At 41.5% G+C, this 18,346-nt stretch overlaps 4 protein-coding genes across 4 annotated transcripts; 1 reads left to right on the forward strand and 3 right to left on the reverse strand.

The window, feature by feature from the left end:
- Window positions 1-605: 605 nt before the first annotated feature.
- On the reverse strand, window positions 606-3,546 carry LOC129587798 (histone-lysine N-trimethyltransferase SMYD5-like). Its single transcript, XM_055481714.1, has 6 exons — window positions 3,393-3,546; window positions 2,697-3,242; window positions 2,498-2,631; window positions 1,949-2,106; window positions 1,407-1,572; window positions 606-1,140 (listed from the first exon to the last, which is right to left on the reverse strand). The coding sequence occupies exons 1-6, from the start codon at window positions 3,432-3,434 to the stop codon at window positions 1,014-1,016; spliced, it is 1,173 nt and encodes a 390-aa protein (XP_055337689.1). The 5' UTR covers window positions 3,435-3,546; the 3' UTR covers window positions 606-1,013.
- Window positions 3,547-3,719: 173 nt separating this feature from the next.
- LOC129587824 (dehydrogenase/reductase SDR family member 11-like) lies at window positions 3,720-11,712 on the forward strand. Its single transcript, XM_055481755.1, has 6 exons — window positions 3,720-3,914; window positions 3,992-4,214; window positions 4,653-4,859; window positions 10,451-10,545; window positions 11,080-11,215; window positions 11,271-11,712. The coding sequence occupies exons 3-6, from the start codon at window positions 4,656-4,658 to the stop codon at window positions 11,481-11,483; spliced, it is 648 nt and encodes a 215-aa protein (XP_055337730.1). The 5' UTR covers window positions 3,720-3,914; window positions 3,992-4,214; window positions 4,653-4,655; the 3' UTR covers window positions 11,484-11,712.
- A 1,447-nt stretch (window positions 11,713-13,159) lies between these two features.
- On the reverse strand, window positions 13,160-14,704 carry LOC129587638 (uncharacterized). Its single transcript, XM_055481466.1, has 4 exons — window positions 14,489-14,704; window positions 14,210-14,338; window positions 14,028-14,108; window positions 13,160-13,679 (listed from the first exon to the last, which is right to left on the reverse strand). The coding sequence occupies exons 1-4, from the start codon at window positions 14,535-14,537 to the stop codon at window positions 13,543-13,545; spliced, it is 396 nt and encodes a 131-aa protein (XP_055337441.1). The 5' UTR covers window positions 14,538-14,704; the 3' UTR covers window positions 13,160-13,542.
- A 1,266-nt stretch (window positions 14,705-15,970) lies between these two features.
- Window positions 15,971-17,959, reverse strand: LOC129587636 (PRELI domain-containing protein 1, mitochondrial-like). The gene is made up of 3 exons (XM_055481465.1): window positions 17,468-17,959; window positions 17,090-17,309; window positions 15,971-16,612 (listed from the first exon to the last, which is right to left on the reverse strand). Exons 1-3 carry the CDS (start codon window positions 17,608-17,610, stop codon window positions 16,241-16,243), a joined length of 735 nt encoding a protein of 244 aa, XP_055337440.1. The 5' UTR covers window positions 17,611-17,959; the 3' UTR covers window positions 15,971-16,240.
- Window positions 17,960-18,346: the final 387 nt, after the last annotated feature.

The raw sequence follows: 18,346 nt of genomic DNA on the forward strand, positions 1-18,346 counted from the left end.
GCACATTTCGCCCTTTCATCCAAAACAGGATAATGAGGTAGATAAGCGGTATTGTGTCTCATTGTCGCCCGCTAAATCCCTCTCATCATGTGCGGAGGAGGATGGGCCCAACACTCTGCGTCGGCTTACGAATGTGTGGTCGTGCACATGCGTGATATCTTATCCAGCCGCTTGCCGCTCCGACATCCCGCGTGAGTGTCGCGAGTACGTTTCGCGTAATCGAAAGCTGCGCTCCTTCAAGGTCATAAGAGCTGATTAACTACGCTTCAACACGTCGTACAGTTAATTAAGGAAACTTCATTAGGCTACTTCAAACAATAGCATTAACTGTTTATCCACACTTCACATATTATTCTGCTTTCCCTGAAAACCATCTGGATTAACGCCGCTGCATCGAACAAACACGATCACAGCTTTCGCGGACTCTAGAAGTATCCGCAAAGAAGGCAATAACGCGCCGAATTGGTCACGGATGCATACGTATACACAAAAATTGGCCACTTTTACTCATCAAAGTGTGCGCTGCAGACTTAGTTATCTTACAACAAAATGTGTGATTAAAAACTTAACAACATCAAATAATCTCATGATAAATCCTGCCAAGTATGTCTGGAAAAAACAGCAAATGCGTCCCTCGTACAATTCGTACTCAAATCGATAAATTTTTCATGAACTCGTTCTCCTTCTAAAATTGCACAACGAAACGTTTCTGTATTTATTGGCTGCGTATCTTAGAACAGCAACAAATTTCAAAACTACATTTATTCATATTTTTCCAGACGGATTCTGAAATTACATAAGAAAAACAATTCCGTTACTGTTATTTCGTCCAGCACAACAAAAGCCAAAGCGCACTGCTTTTCCGAAAACGTTCTTCTTCCGCCGAAACGTTTTACTTTTCAATCTAAAGCAAAACCTGGAAATGTTCGCTAACAAGACTTTCCCGGCAACGGAAGTTCAGAGAAATCACCTCCAAACCATCAGGCGCATATTATCCACCACCTTCCGAATGCTCATCCGCCTTCCTCCATGGCCTCCTCATCGTCCTCGTCCTCCCATTCATCTTCACCGCTCGTCACGTCCGCTTGACTGCTCTCGGCCTGGCACTTGGGACAGGTACAATGGAATAAGTAGTGTTCTCTGTAACAACCACAAGATGCCACCATTATCAAATTGCCTGCATCAAAATCCCGCCATTCAAACGCATCCAGACGGAACAGCACGGCCGGCACATAACTTCTCTCTCTTTCGACTTGTCATGCGGCATGGACTACCATATGGCATCAGCCATCCCTCCAATAATATTTTCCCTTTCATACCGCCTGACTGCACTTCTTCACCCTCGCTATGCGCCGAAACGTGCCCTCCGCCAGGGCTGCCGAGGAAGTACGCCCCAATCAACATACCGTAAAACTTTTTGCCGACTGTGCCGACTCCGCTCCAACTGGCATTCCGACAGGTAGCTGATGACAATTTCATCGCCGGGATTTATGGGCTGTGTAGCCGTTAAGGTCAACGTAAAATCATTGCTCAAGAAGTTCACCTGGGTATTCGGCTGGCAGCTGTGATTACCTGTAACAATGATACTATACATAAAACCCATTCCGTGTTTGATCATAAATATTTATTCCAAAATCCGTTATAAACCAACAAATAAAATACAAGAAATAAAGCAATCTAAGCACACCGCTTCTCTTCATAACCTCTCACAGAACAAATTAGTCATTAAAATGATTCAATTATCTTGTTAAGTAGATTGACTACGATTACATAACTTATTTACTAGACAGATTCAGATTAATCGCATTACAGAAAGTGCAATCCGTCTAGGAATTATGAAACACTTCGACTACAGCACAGATAAATTTTTACAAAGTCGAATCAAAGCAAAAGAATAAAGCAAGCAGGACAATCTTTTATAGCTGGGTTTGGTAACCCAGATACTCACAGGCACGTTGCCGCACAAACAGAGCTGAACCTTCGTTATCCATGAATTCTTCTCCTGTTCTATCTTCGATAGCAACGTACACCGCGGTAATCAATTCCGTGGTTTCTTTATCGGCATTTGGAAGGTGGTTTACATTCTTTTGCCACATTCCAAAAGATCTGCAACAAAAGAAGAGGAAGCAATAAATAAGCAACTGATATTTATTTTGCAAACATACTCGGTTCGCGTAGGTTCTAAAAACAGTGTTACATTTTGAAATACTACTCAGCTCTTCAAGCTCGCAATCAGTTTCTGAAGCTTTAAAAAAATAAGCAGTAACCCGTATGTAACGGATATGAAGAAACAAAATTTTATAAAAAAAGAAAAAACGTCAAGGCTGTCGGGAAAACTCCCGTAATGCAAAATACATACATAAATATACCACTATACAATAATAAACAAAGACGTCACTAGAGTCTAGACATTTTGTTATAAAACGTCTAAAAGCAGTTGCTCAATATCAAAATAACACGAACGATTATACTGATGCATTTACATTGTTGCACTTACGATGTGCCAATTCCTTGAGCATTCCGTGCGAAGATCGCAAAGAGGGACAGGAAATTACTGGCGCTCCACCATGATTTAATCGCTTCGTCTTTGAAAGCACTGGCCAGCAACACTCGCATGGCATCCAGTTGAACCTACAATTTTCATATTTTTCATCCCCAACTCCCCCGTCGTCGGTCAGACCACCGCGCAGACCTACTTTAAACTGCTCCCCAAGCACTTTATGCGCAATCCCTTCGTCCGCGTTGACCGCATCGCTTTCGAAGCGGTTCAAGGTTCGCAGCAGTTCTTCGCGGTCCTTCGCGTCCGCTTGCTGATACATGGCCGCCACCTTAGCCATAATCATAATATTGAAGGATTCCGGTGGGAAATGGATTTCTTTCCATGCATTCCGCAAGATATTCAGTGGATGCGCGGGATCATGCGGATTGTGGCACAGTGTGCGATGATAGCGGCGTGCTGCTTCGTCCATACAGCTGACAGAACAGTACATCACAGCACACCCCGGACATGACTGGAAATTCTTCGGATTGACCGGATCCAGCTCCGGATGAGGGAGAGCTAGAGCGGGGATACCGGAGAGACGTTGCGCATTCTCCTGTGCTGTTTCCAGGGGGGATAAACAGTACTCGCACGCACGGTATCCGCAGTCTTCGTTGTATGCGAACTGACAGCAGACCAGTGGTTTCTCGTGCAGCACGACATCTCCCTTCTCGAATTTTTTCCGCGCAAAAAGACCGTTCCCCTACATAAGCATAAGCAGTCTGCAACCGGTATATTAAACTAACAGAACCGATATCATAAAAGCGTTAGGAAGCTCTAAAATGTCAGCGCAAACGAAAATTGTGAAACATATGGAAGTTCTGAGTTTAAGCAACAGCTACTCAGCGCCTACCTTTCGCGGCCCGCTTTGTCGCTCTTCCGTAAAATCTTCCATTTCTAGTACTTTATGGGAAGATCAAAACTAAACCGGCCCTAAATCATGCATGATCAAAATGATAACTTCCAAAATCCAAGTTCCAACAAAAACTGCAAGAACGAAACCCATGCATTTATAGCCGATGAGCGATGTGCGGCTTTTAAACTTATGAGTTATGACGATTTCCAAACTTTTGCACTGCCGCCCGTGGCGGACGAATTACCGGAAATAAGTCCTTGTTTACGTTTCGGTTTGTCGCGGCTTTCTTTTGTAACGCTGTCAGATGTTTTCGTTCGTTTTTTGAAGATACAGTAATAAGTAATAAATAACAATACCGATCACCCAGTTTACATTACTTACTGTTAAGATTCGGTTAATGCTTGTGCAGGAGCGATATGTGATGCGAGTCCGAGATGTGCAGGAGCGCTGGAGTAACTTCGTGACAAACGAACAACCTCGTTTCCGCTCAGACCATCGCGATACTGTAAACTTCAAAAGGTAATCTGGTAATGAGATCGCGATTTTGTCAGGAATTTCGATGTTTGGTATCACAAGTCAGGACTGAATCGCGTTAGCATTCGTTGAAATGTCAAAAGACCAGCAAAAACCATGTTCGATTGAACCTTCGCATGCGGAGTACCGCGAAGAGGTATGTAGACGACAGCGTGGTTTGGACTGGAGAAACGGCACGGCGCTTGTCACTGGCGCAGGCGCAGGAATCGGGAAGCCGTTGCGTTGGGCTTGTGCAACAAAGGTCTTCGAGTTGTTGCTGTGGACAAAAATCATGATGGGCTGGAGGTAAGTGCGACAGAACGCTAAAAACCGTGGAGTGCCTTCACCTGTTGCTTCAGTTACAAGCGCTAAGTTTACACTTTACGGTATAGTGACGGGTATATCTATACATTCAGTATATTAAATTTTATGTTGCTGTGTGTGTCACTTCGTCCACCGCTAGACGAGTATGGATTGAGATTTTTGTAAATATCATCCGAATACACGTAATTATTTGGCAGCACGAGTTATTATTTGGCAGCACGAGTTCAGCATTTTATTAATCCAAAAGTGATTTTTATACAAGTGTAACGTGTTTATGATATTGTTGAATTCAACAGCACTGATATGCTGACTGCGAAATACAGTATCTTCGTGGGTTTTTTTGCTTTTTTGGTTATTGTTATCGCCAAAAATATTCTGATACAATTTTCAAACCGATTTGAATGGGAATATATGTTGCAGAAAATGGCATCGAAACTGGACGAAGACAGCCGTGAGCGCTTGTCAGTTCGTATGTGTGACCTTGGACGAAAGGAGGATATAAGCGAACTGTTCAATTTCATCGAGAGTACCATGGGAAGACTTGATGTCTGCGTTAATTGTGCGGGCTTTTCTCACTACACCACATTGACTGATGGGGATGCCGAACAGTGGGAGCAGATGTTAAATGTGAGTACGGTAAAAGTGAAAACGAACGCCCTCTATTTCTTTTCGAAACTCAACTGTTGTTTTTTTTCCATTTAAACAACAACGTCAGTTGCTTGTTACTAATCCATAAACGTATAGCATTCCCGCGTTGAATCTCGATGCAAATGTGTTCATCTTGTTAACGTTTCGGTTTGTCACGGCTTTCTTTTGTAACGCTGCCAGATGTTTTCATTCATTTTTAAAGATACAGTAATAAGTAATAACAATACCGATTACCCAATTTACATTATAGCCATTTAATGCCAAAAGCATTAAATGTCGTTAACGCAGAGCTCTCGTAGTACTTAGCAACGAGGCACGCATAAATCGGAGAAGGGTTCGATGTGTAACGCAAGTGCTCAGTATTCATCGTAAAAACAACTGAACACTGAGACTTCGTAAAAATTTCGCGCAAACAACAACTCTTTTAAACCAGTTATTGAAACTGGGAGAGCGCGTGGTCTTTGAACCCGTAGAGCAGTGGCAAAATGCGAATGGGCGCAACCTTCTGAATGAATTTTATTTGAACCCCGCCCATGCTGGAGCGGATTTCCAGCGTGTTGCACTGCAGTCCGATACTGGAAGGACCACACATAACCGCATTTTCCTAGAGCGATCCCCATACAGTTCCACTTATATTTTCGCTCGGATGGGATTCCGTGCAGGCTGGCTGCCTCAATCCGCGTTCGAGGAACTGCAGCGCACATACCGGCATTATGAGCGCACACGATCCCCGTCTGAACATCATATTCTTTACGTCCGGACAATGCCAGAAAACGCACTTGCCCGAATTCGATCCCGTGGCCGTCCGGAGGAGACAAAAATTACGCAACAGTATATAGAGGATCTACACCACAACCACGAGCTTCTGTTTTCCTCACAGAAACCCCCCGGAATAGTTTCCGTTCACATGGTCAACAACGACGGCGATGTTGAACTACTTGCCGATACTGTGCAGAAGATCGTGGCGAAGCTAGCACAGTCAATGATAATCTCCTAAACGGCCGTACAGTATAAACGTTATTTTCACTTATTCCTTCTAACCAGTCTTATGATTATAACTACTTAGTATTATTATTATATCATCTTAACTGTCTGTTGTGGCTAACGTACGAATTCTGTACTTAATTGGGTAATCGTTCGTATATTTCTTCCCCATTAATTGCTCGTTCTCTTCCTTACACTGGCTGACCTTTAATGTTTATCAGCGAATTTATTTAACCGTACTAGTATTATTCTAGGCTTCCTTGAGTGGTAATCTGCAAATAGGATCTACTAAAATTTTCTGTTTACGGTCAGCTCCTGGTATACGTTCGCTATTGTGTGGATTTCTTCCTTAATTCACTCGATCTCTATTTCTTTCACCGAAGATTTTACTGCAGCTTTCATATACACAATTCCTTAAAAAATTAGCTTGCGGAATCGGAAATTTTCATTACGTACATTTCAAGTACAATATATCTTAATGACAGTCAGTTCTCGTTAAGTCGTACTTATGTGTGTTTTCCCTCCTTTGTTTCTTATATCTTCAGTCGCCATGGCAGCGCATTATGGTATACAATCTTTTATATAATATAATGTGTTTCTTAATAGTCGCTCAATATTTACATAAAAATAATTTAACCGTTTAATAAATTATTTCGTGCTGTCGTACGATTACAGTTCTATAAATATTTCGCTAGAACTACATAAATAACATGGTTAACATTTGTTATTAAAATTTTGTACAAGTATTGACATATTGCAAAATACCTATGCCGCAAATCTGCTTGAGCTAACGGTCTAAGATTCAAATCTGGGTTTAAATTCCATGTGTAATTCCATGTTAAATTCCATGTGTAATAATTCCAGGCAGAATTATCCCACAAGTATTCTTAATACGTGTATTCTTCTAAAAGTTACATCTAGTTACGGGCATCAGCCATCCAAATATAAAAAAGTAATGCAAGTCCGAGTTCACTAACGATAGGTTGTAAGAAAATGGCAAGTGCGAGTTCACTAACGATAAGTTGTAAGAAAATCCTATACTGATTTCGGTGAATTTTCATAACAATACTGGCACAAAGAGTTGAGGCAGTACTCTTTTACCTTTCCTTTTTTTTCCCTCTTGTCTGTCTGCCTGCTTTTAACTAATACTAATTTAGCTGTGTAACTTTTGCTTACTCTAGTTTATTGACTTGCATCCTAGATTCCGTAATGCGACTACTCAAAAATTTCTAATGTTCTCCAGTGGACATAATGACTCAATTTATACTATTTTACTCATTTACCATTACTTTCATATTTTATTCTAGTTTAGTGACGCAATTACTATTACCAGCCGCAGCTTTCTTTAATTCAGCTTACTTTATATACCCTCGTTAAAGCTAACCGCTTCAGTAAGGATACTTTACACATAAGGCCATCACTCTCAAAAATCATACTGATATGCGTTTTTATGAACAATTTTTTTTTCTAACGAACAATTCAAATTCTGTATTGATGCTCTGATTCTTCGGTGAGAATATTTTTTCATAATAAGTACTCATCCAGTTAGTCGATAAGTTTAATCATTTAGACCGTTCCATTGTTTGCAAGGGTATATGATTGATAGGGTTTATTCCTAAGCCATAATTTACATGCTGACCTTTTGTTTTCGCCTGATGAGTGCTCTCTGATGCAGTGGAACGTTTGCATAAATTTTTCAAAAGTATATAATCAAACCTCTTATGGAGATTACAGTAACCGCGTACCCTACTACTGCACATCACCATGCTGACTGCTTATCAAGTTTTAATTTTGTTTTTGTATATAATACTACTAGTATATCGAAACCAACAGATCGCTTAGGTAAACCTTAAATGTTGCATAAATAGCGTTGGAAGCGTTTTATGAGCCGCTGTCTGTTATAGAGACTTCCTCAACCGGTTAATGCCGTTTCTGTTTCTAATAATCATCTAATATCATCTCTAATACTAACTCTACTACGATCATGTCTAATGCGCTATTATCTCTAATACTAACTCTACTCTACGTACGATACTAACTCTACGTATCTGCAATCGCTTTTATGATAGGCGGTATATTTTTTTAATTGCTTCAATCTGCTTGTACAATTCTAGTAATTATAACAATGAATAAATACTTAAACCCTATTAATCATTTCCATGCTAGTGCCAACTCGTATTCATGCCTAATCATTTGCTTTCTTCCATGTCAATGCTCATTTCCCACGTACGTACTCCATGGAATCAGTTTAGCCTCAAGTCCCTCAACGAATGCTCACCCGTCTTCCGGACATGAATGACCCTTGACTTTACCCGCATTCGGCTCTACATCTCCTACATACACCGTTGCGATCCCACCGATTCCCACGCCACATATCAGTCATATGTATTCGCATTCTGCACCTAACTTCGGATCCTTCCGGAATTCGCAATTAGCACCCACCCTATCCGTTACAACCGTTATTTTGTCAATTGTCAAAAATCATATGCAGCAGCACAAATTGTCCGTTTGTCTGAATATGATCTCTCGTATTCGCATATCTTTCAATTCGGTCATTTGGGCCTTTTCTTCCGCTCCGGGTTGGGGATTGCGTTCCGTTTGGGGGTGTCCGGCGCGGCTCGTGTTGAACTGCCCAGCGACCTGCGGTTGCCTTTCGTCGTCAGTGCACCGTACGGACATCGCGCGGCGCAGTAGACTACTTGCCCCGGCATCCGTCAAGCGGCAATACGTTTACACCGAGAGCTCGAAAGCGTTAAAGCCATTTAATGCCAAAAGCATTAAATGTCGTTAACGCAGAGCTCTCGTAGTACTTAGCAACGAGGCACGCATAAATCGGAGAAGGGTTCGATGTGTAACGCAAGTGCTCAGTATTCATCGTAAAAACAACTGAACACTGAGAGTTCGTAAAAATTTCGCGCAACCCTCCCACCCGGCCCTTGTTGATTCAAACCCATGCAGCCTTGTTGTCATATTGTCACATGTTCTCCTGTGTTTTATTGTCACATTTCCTCCTGTGTGCTTTGCGATTTATGGTGAATAAAGGGGTGTCCGGCGCGGCTCGTGTTGAACTGCCCAGCGACCTGCGGTTGCCTTTCGTCGTCAGTGCACCGTACGGACATCGCGCGGCGCAGTAGACTACTTGCCCCGGCATCCGTCAAGCGGCAATACGTTTACACCGAGAGCTCGAAAGCGTTAATTACTGTTAAGATTCGGTAATGCTTGTGCAGGAGCGATATGTGATTCGAGTCGATGCAAATGTGTTGCGGCAGAAATTCAGACGAGCGAGGAGGGTGGCTTTCAGAATCTATCTTCTTCGTTCCTGAATTTCTTTTGTGAACAGTCACCAGGTTCCAATCCTCTCATCGCTTCGAAACCAAGAGACTGCACGATGTTACGGTCTGCCAGTGTACTACAATTTTGTAGTTATTGAGTAGAGAAAACGTTTACGTAATACAATAGTATTTCATCGTCCCAGTACGCGATGACTGGGGTTATTGTTGATGCCTTAACAGAGAAACGTTTAATTTGATGCTACAGATATGACTTTCGGTTATGTTGCTCTTTGTACACCGTAATTGATAGTGCGTAAGACAATTCCATTCTTCCGTACTCCCCCGACTGCTACGTCGTAGTGCTGTTTTTTAGTTCCGAAAACCAACGTTATTAAAAATGCGATTCGATTTTGCTTTTCTAATTTTGGCAGCCTGTCTGGGTAGATATCGGCATGCCCAGGATTTCGGTTATGTTGCTCTTTGTACACCGTAATTGATAGTGCGTAAGACAATTCCATTCTTCCGTATTCCCCTGACTGCTACGTCGATGTAGTGCTGTTTTTAGTTCCGAAAACCAACGTTATTAAAAATGCGATTCGATTCTGCTTTTCTACTTTTGGCAGCCTGTCTGTGTAGATATCGGCATGCACAGGATTTAGATTATAGAATCCGAATTTGTTAACATCCGGTTATCAGAAGGAATTTTACTGCACAAGTGACCTTATGTGACTTTGTAATTTCTTCACTGTTTCGTATGCGAATATGTATTTGGGACATGAGCTTAAATTTAATCAGAGTTACTGAGTACACCCTTGCTAAAAGTCGCTGCCGCTTCTTGCAGTTGTCCACTATTTAGAAAATTGTAGGAGAAGCATAGCAACATGCATGCGTAACAGCACTACGCACTCTTCGACAGTTTGACGCTGCCACAAAATTGGGATTTGGATACTAGTGGCAGCAAATTACTACGCTGTATTATGAAGTGGTTGTACTCAGTGGAAATAACCCAGTGGTGCAGCAGGCTTTGCATTCAGACTATTTTCGCAGCTACTGCGCTGCTAGATAGTTGGGGAAACGATCGAAGTTGTTTGCGATATTGATCGTATCGGCGTTCAAGCTCTTAACGTAGGGTGGACACTTGAAAAGTGGATCTCATGCCGATTTGTCATGATCCCATGGCAGTCCGGTGGCCGGGCATAAGTTGCGAAACGCACACTTTAATGCAGTGACAAAAAAGTTCGAAAAATCACAAAAAGGCAGTGCTGACAAAGGGCATTCTTTGGAAAGTATTTGTAATCATTGTACTTTTGATAGGTTAACGTGCTCGCCGTGGCTGTTTGTTCAAAAGAGGCAATTGGGCTTATGCGTAAACACGGGGATAATTCCGGTCACATAGTAAACATTTCCAGGTGAGCGGATGCTCATGCATCGCAGATGCATTCTCCTGTATAGTGCATACTTATTATTCGTTACGACGATAATAAAAACATGATATAACGGAAAATTGGAAGTCTTTGAATGCGCACAATCGGAGATCGCTCGTAAAGCTCGTTTATGGCAACCTACGAACTGTGCATGAATACGAACATGTACGAACAGTCAACAAAATATTCTAGAAACGTCCAAGGAAAGCTTTGTGGAAGTTTATTCTGGAATCTCTAAGGATAATCAACTGTTGTAACTCGATATTGGCCCTAGTCTCTTAGATTTTAAAATATCTATATTATAATGTACGAACGAACAACAACCGTCTCCTTTTAGATTTAGTTCTATTTAAATAAGTTGTAAAATCATTGTACGATAAAGGTACTCTGTATGTACCTTTACTAGGTAACTCCAGCATTTATATCGTTTGCATATACTAACTTATAACTTGGAAAAATGTAGGTAAAAACCGTTTTTAGTGTTTACTTATGCATATTCAGATCATGGTTTTCATGCAGCAATCTCGCTCATTATGGACCCCCAAGTGACCACAACTATTTGCGGTTTTATTCATGTACCAAATTCGCACTGAAGTCTTTCAATGAAGGATTACGACAAGAGCTTCGGGATCAAAAATCTTCTATCAGGATATCGGTAAACAAAATCTTCCGACTAAAGCGTTGCAAAGTTTATCATTTAGAATTTTTAGAGCATTAGTCCCGGATTGGTTCGCACGGAATTCATGGGTTCTGTATTAAAGACTCATCCAGAGAAACTTGAAAACTACTACGATCAATATCCGGCGTTGGAGCCATCTGATGTTGCCGGTGCGGTTATATACGCACTGTCAACGCCTCGTCATGTGGAAATTAACGAAATTGTCATGTATTCCACAGAGAAAATTGCTGATTATTCAGACTGAAAATGTTTTTTTGAGTTGCTTCTTTAGTAGCGAAAGGGCGTTGTTACAGATATACACTTTGTGAATTTTTGATATTGGACTAATTGTAACGCCGCATATTTAACGTTCATTTTTTATACATAACTGAAGATATTTTCGAACGTACGCGCCTCCTTGTTTCGTAGTTTGTTTTTCAAACACAATAAAATTATTGCACTGGTTGGTAAAATTGGCATACTTTCTCGTGAAAATTGGCATAAATAAAATACTGGCATACTTTCTCCGTCTCGTGAAAATTAATCCAGGATTTGTGCTTGCTACCGGAACTTAACCCTGTGGGAAGTACGTGCCGACCGTGCATCTTCTGGAAATACGGAGATATTCTTTGAAATGTTTCTCCATGCTCCACAAGAAATCTTTCTGTAAGCGTGACCGATCAATCGAGGGCTGTTGTAAGTTTTAACGCTACACGGTGGTGCTAAGTTGGTAATTGATGCTTCCTAAACCACTAAAACGTAACCTGATCGTAGATGCCAAGTCATTTTGTTTACAAGCACGGAATGCGCTGCCGAAATTTTGATAACATTCGCTAACAATAAGCACGCAAGTATGCATTCCTCACATTTTCCGGTCGGAAACAAGGCGCGGAATACAACAAACATAAGTAAGCAACGCAGATTGTGCACTGTCGACCAAAAAAATCACTTCAGAAATTCATAGCGCTGGAACTGTTCTAGCAAATCGTCAACCTATCTGCATAGTTTACAAAAATAGTATAGATATTTCATATATTTAAGTAGATGTAAATATTAGAAGTATTTACAGTTTCACATCCTTTACGTTTAATTTATAGTATCTGTTTATCTATATAAATACAAAGTATATGCGTGTCTTACAAGCTCCGATTTATGCATTCTAAATGGTAGCAATGACAGTAAATGTTTAATAACTTATTTAAATCACACACGTCTAATAGTCTATACGTATACAATGGACTTCAAAATTTTGTTACACTCACAAAACGCGCGCAACCAGCTATTTACCTGTACTCAATCAGCCAAATTCCGGGCTGGCCATCGGCCTGTTGAGTTCAAACACTTGCACCTCACGCATTTCCCAACAAAAACCATCCACCAATATCTCAAACGAAAGAGAAAAAAATTTTATGAATTTTGATACCAAACAAGTTAGCTTTTATGGGATCTGACAGAAAATCGACGCATCTAAAGTTTCTCGTAGACAAAGCATAGCATTTGAATCCACGGTTTGGTTTCAGTTTTCACACAGAAAACGTATGCTCTGTCTACGAGAAACTTTAGATGCGTCGGTTTTCTGTCAGATCCCATAAAAACTAACTTGTTTCGTATCTAAATTCATAAAATTTTTTCTTCGTTTGAGATATCGGTGGATGGTTTTCGTTGAAAATGCGCAAACAGCAAGTGTTCAATTACTGCGCGTTTCCAGTTTATTGGTCATTTGGTCTTGGCCATTTATTTCTATTGGTCATTCGGTCCCGGACCGAATGTAACAAAATTTTGAAGTCCATTGTACATACCCCGTACGAAACTTAATATCTTCAGCTTGCTACGATTTGGGCGCCTATTATTTTATAAACAATTTTCATTTCCTGGTTTGCAGATAAGTTAGTCTGTCAGCATTGCCATAAGTATAACTTGTTACAACAGATGCATAAAACGCCAAGCGAGAGTATGTTTACTGTTTATTCACATTGACAAAGTTAAACGCAGATCCGAAGCAGATCAAAAACGGATTAAATCGGAGACGAATGTGGAGGAAGATCAATAAAACAGTATTAGCAGCGAACGCTTTGATCCTGGCGGAAGGCCAATGGGACATACAGAAGCACAGTCATGGAACACGATTAAATATCAGAATCCCACTACCATGCACCATTACAAAAACAGCACCCAAGGAAAATCGGCATGTGATGGTCAAAGTATGAGAGATGCACAGCAGCGTTGAGCTCAAATCAACAAACATTTCGATCGTCGTTAGCAAACAAACCTAATCGGTCAATGGCAAAACCTCACCGACACAGATGGCTCCGTTTGCTCCGGCTTTAGATCATTTTCGCCAGAACAATGGCGAAGATAACGGAAATGCCAGCGGTGAAGAGTGAGATCTGGTTATGGCCGGCGGCATTGCAGAAATCTCGCGTGTTACAGTTGCACACGCTGGTTGTGATGCCTTGGATAGCTAAAAACCAGGCATTAATGTTAACGCTGTTTATGACCTTTAGATTTACACAGTGGCAACGTTATTGATAAACACAGACGATCAAATTAATATAAACCAATAATAAACCAAAGCTTCCGGATTAGGATCAAACTTGTCAACCTGCCTAACATGTAAAGGAATGTACATGTACATAAAGCGTTAACGAAACTATTCAAACATGAACATCTTTTATGCGCAAATGCTATGTATATTGTGAAAAATAATTGATAAGTATAAGAATAATTATTATCGATTTTATAAGTATTTTATAAAAAAACATAATACCGTACGTGAACGCAGTACATCTGTGTTACAATCTCCACTTACGCGTATCCTTGCACTCATTAACTCCGAGGCCATCTCCACCAGGACTGGGAACTTTACCGCACCCCCGAGCCGCAACAGTCGCTAAAAATTGTCAAATATTAATCATTAGTGAAATAAAATGTGAACCAGTTTACAATCTATCCGCTAGATGTAACAACAAAAATAATTTGTTTTTTGCTCACCTCCAGCCGCAGTGCCGACTGTCCGATAGCAAACGTTTTCACTGGTTCCACAATCTTTCTGTAGATCTGCTGTCGGGTTAATGCAGCCAGATCCGTTACATTCATAACAGCGGATCGCGGTGACGACGGCTACAAATGCAGTGGTGAATTTAACAGGAATTCCGGTGCATAATTCATAAAAATAATTACGTATTTTTCAAGGTTATTGTATTAGAATACGTATCATCACTGTATCAGCAGTAGTAATCGGCGACAACGCTTTATCTGTCGCAGCATTACCGATGCACGAAAGGACAGCAATGGCAATAAGGAGGATTTGGCGAGACATGATCGGGGCCGGTAGGAAGAATCGACTGCAGTATATCCCAAAAGGGTGAAAATAAATCAGGGAGTATCGTTTACCGAATGTGCTAAAAACTGAGAAATGGAAAAGTGAGTAACTTGCCTAAAGACCAGTTGAATGCGGAATGAAGGCATAACCGTAAACTTCAACCATCAGACATGTCCGAGGCGCGCAGTCCATTTTGATGAATCGATTATCGATGGCTTGATTGGTAGGATCCACCGACTAGTCGGTCGTCGTTTAAACCGTCGGCCGAACCGGCCCGTAACCATTCCACGGCAAGCCTATGCGGTAAAACAAGGATGAATGCTACTTATTTTTTAAAACTTCTACTTTGTTTTTTATAATAAAATATTATTTTTTCTTCAAATTTCGTGAGGAAAAGCTATATACAACATCCACGACCACGGGCGCCGACGGACGCGGTTCAGTTAACAGTTTATGGATCCGTAATCGGTCGGGTTAAGCGTTCGTATGGGCGTTACTCCTGCAGTTTTACTACGAGTAGACAATTTGATGGACTTTCTGCCCGCGCAGCGATTTCATCAATTTCTATGGGGACGAATGATTCATGGGGACTTTCCTATCCTCTGCCTATCTCTGAGTCTTACTGACCATGTTCGTCTATGCAGATTTCCTTCTAGCGCTGTGGAGACGCTGTCGGCTGTGTGGTGTCCTTATTACAGAAACCTGTTTCCCTGCCTCCGCAGAATCATATCAAACTAATCAAAGCAAGGCATAACCCGTCCTTCCAGGCGGGCGCCGTAAGGCCCCGAATCCCGGGATACGGAAGGGCATCGTAGTTCATGGCTTACAGAGTAGTCCGGTCGAACAAACGCGGAAGCCGGAAGTAACAAACAAATTCCAAGGATCGGTTTGTGTACTAAATTATCGTAGCATTTACAATTAGTGCAGTGCAGACCGTGATGTCGTTCCTAATATAAATATAAATATTGCATTTATTGTGTGCACTTGTAAGAACATTACGCTGCACAGTACATACGGTTATAGCTTATACCGGTACATACGGTTATAACTTATACCATAGAAATCAGTCAAATCACCCTACTTGTAAGTTGTAGATGTAGAAGCAGTAGTCCCTACAGTTAGCAAAAAATGAATTTTCATTTATCTTTAATAATTATTTCGATATGTACAGTACGAACGCGAGCCCAAATGGCAATGCACTTCGCGAAACACACAAAATACGAGTACTGTACTTACTAACGTCTTACGGTATGCCGTTATGTGTTCGTTCCTGGTTTCTTACATTTTCAGGACGAATACTTCATACATACTGCGTGTTATTTCTGACATTATTTTCAGTTTTCTTCTGGGCCGGGCGGTAAGTAAGTACTTATTTTACTGGTGGTTAGTGATAGTAACTGTAGCTGATGTAGAACAATGACAACTGTTTTTCAGAATTTTATTATTCGATAAATCAGGAAAAACACATAAACAACCAAAAACAGATATAAAAAACGGAGCATAATTGGATAATACAGAATAAAAATTTTAGTCCAACGGGATTATTCTGCCAACACTGCTTTGTCGGTGTTAAGTAAAGATGTATGATACACAAACAAATCTCGTGTTCACGGCATACCAACTGTCCTCACTTCATTTGTGCAAACGAGTTTGTGCTCTTCTCTAGGGCAGAATCTTAATCTGAACATAAATCCAAAGCATTATGATGCTGACTGCGGAACTCCGGATGTGTTGGAAGCATGCAGGAAATCCGATGTCTTCGTTTTGGCCATTTCTTTCGCTTTCCGCGCCTGTTCCCGGAACGTCTCCGCTTTGGCCGTCAGCGCGCTAATTCGGCTGGAAAGCGATTCCGGGCCTTTGTCCGAGGCAGGGGATGCTGCGAAGAGGTGCTCCAGAATGTACAGGAAACCATTGGTCGTTTTGGTGGTGTTGCGCTTGTAGCGCTCCACACCGAAGGCCTGGATGGCCTTCGCGAAGCCGAAAACATGTGATTCTATGCAGGCGGATCGAGCCAGTTCGGCCATGGACGGATCGCTACTAACGGGTTGGTATACGCATTTTTCATCCACTGTCTGCAACGCAGGCCAATAATTACTCACAATGCACACAATTCAGTAAAATAACGAGAAAGCAAAATCAATGGAAATCTGACTAATTATAATATTTAGAAACAATGATGGTATTACTCGTCAATGAGTCGTCATAATGCATCGGGCATTTAAAACTACCGTAGATTAATTTTAAAGTACGTAGTCAGGAAGTACACGCCGATGACAGATCCTACAACCAGAGAATATTTTACAAAAGTATCGGTATTTTAAAGCGCAACGCAACTCAAAGATTCTATTCTATTGATACTTCTTTTTATGGATCACTCCTGTTTGTACAAGGAACGATTACAAAATACGGTAAATCGGGCAATGCATAGCTCTGCCTTCAAAACAGTAATTCAATTTTCTAAAATAGTAGTAATTAGCCTACTGCATGATTTTTGCGATGTTGCTCGCATGCAACATGCCAGCAAAATTTCGGAACAAGAGGCGACGCACCATGACTTTCGTGTAGCCGACATTCTTGGAATACGTCGTCAAGGTTTTATTAACGGGATCCACAATGGATTCCTCCACAATATACACGTGCTGGGGTCCGCGGATGAAGCGCTCGCCCCATTTGGGCATGTGGTTCGTCTTGGACAGCACCCTGATTGTCACGACTTTTCCATCGTCTGTCAGTCGTCGATCCAGTACATCCTCCGACAGCACATGCGAACTGCAAAATTGTGAATTCGTACAGCATACACCAACAGCCAACAGATACCACATATTTCAATTTTAAAGAAAACGCGAGACTGTTCAGTGCACTTTCAGCAACCCAGTGCGAATACTGATGTGAAACTGTGAAAGTCCGACCCTGAGTGCTGTACGTACCTATAAGGGTTCGGATATCGCAGCCAGAACGCGGTAACCAGCTGTTCCCAGGTGTAGGAAAACAGTGATGAACTGTAATAATACTTTCCCGAATGTTCGTGAGCGACCTGATCACTTTTCCCGAAAAACCAGTGTTTTGTCATGGTGAAATAAATCACAAAACGTTATGTGCGCTGCGTAGTTCCTTCACCTTCCTCGAGAACTCAACTGGGACAGAAAACCAGGTCAAAGTAAAGTGAATGAATGCACAGTGCTCGCTGTGTCTAAGCAGACACCGAGGGTAAAATTCACAAAAAGATACAGTAGCAACAATTAGACGCTTTGTAAAATTTGAGCAGAATACAATTACAGAACTGCTTAAAATTCCACAATGTTATCGCCGTCGTCTTAGAAGTTCAGAAATGTGACGTTATTACGTAAAAGTTAAAACTATAACCGGACCAGCAGGGAAATGTGAATTGCGAAAGCATGTGTGCGCCTCTGTTAACACCGCACGCCGGCCGCAAACCTGGCGAGGCTTTTTCGGCAAATTGTAACAGGCTTTGCAGTTCGATTACGTCATCCATTCAGAGTGCAGTCGGTGCACTATCATAAGTCACGGTGCGGCCGTGTTATATGTGTACGGACTCACAACGTTAACATCAGTCGATATGTATCGTCGTCCATCATTACCTTCTCTGAATTTCCGGCTAGTGCTGTTTTTCCTTCACGTCTGGTAAGCGCACTATTGTAGCTTCCACTTTGCATGGGAATTTCCTGGTCGCGCTCATGCTCTCCGACGCAACGAAATTTCTGGATTATGCTTGTGCGAGTGATCGCAATTCGCGAATATAGCCTTAACATCACTTTTTTGTGCATGTCGGTATTTACGTTTCAGAT

The sequence above is a fragment of the Paramacrobiotus metropolitanus genome, unplaced genomic scaffold (genome assembly GCF_019649055.1).
Source record: "Paramacrobiotus metropolitanus isolate TYO unplaced genomic scaffold, Prichtersi_v1.0 Parri_scaffold0000026, whole genome shotgun sequence".
NCBI classification, from domain to species: Eukaryota; Metazoa; Tardigrada; class Eutardigrada; order Parachela; family Macrobiotidae; genus Paramacrobiotus; species Paramacrobiotus metropolitanus.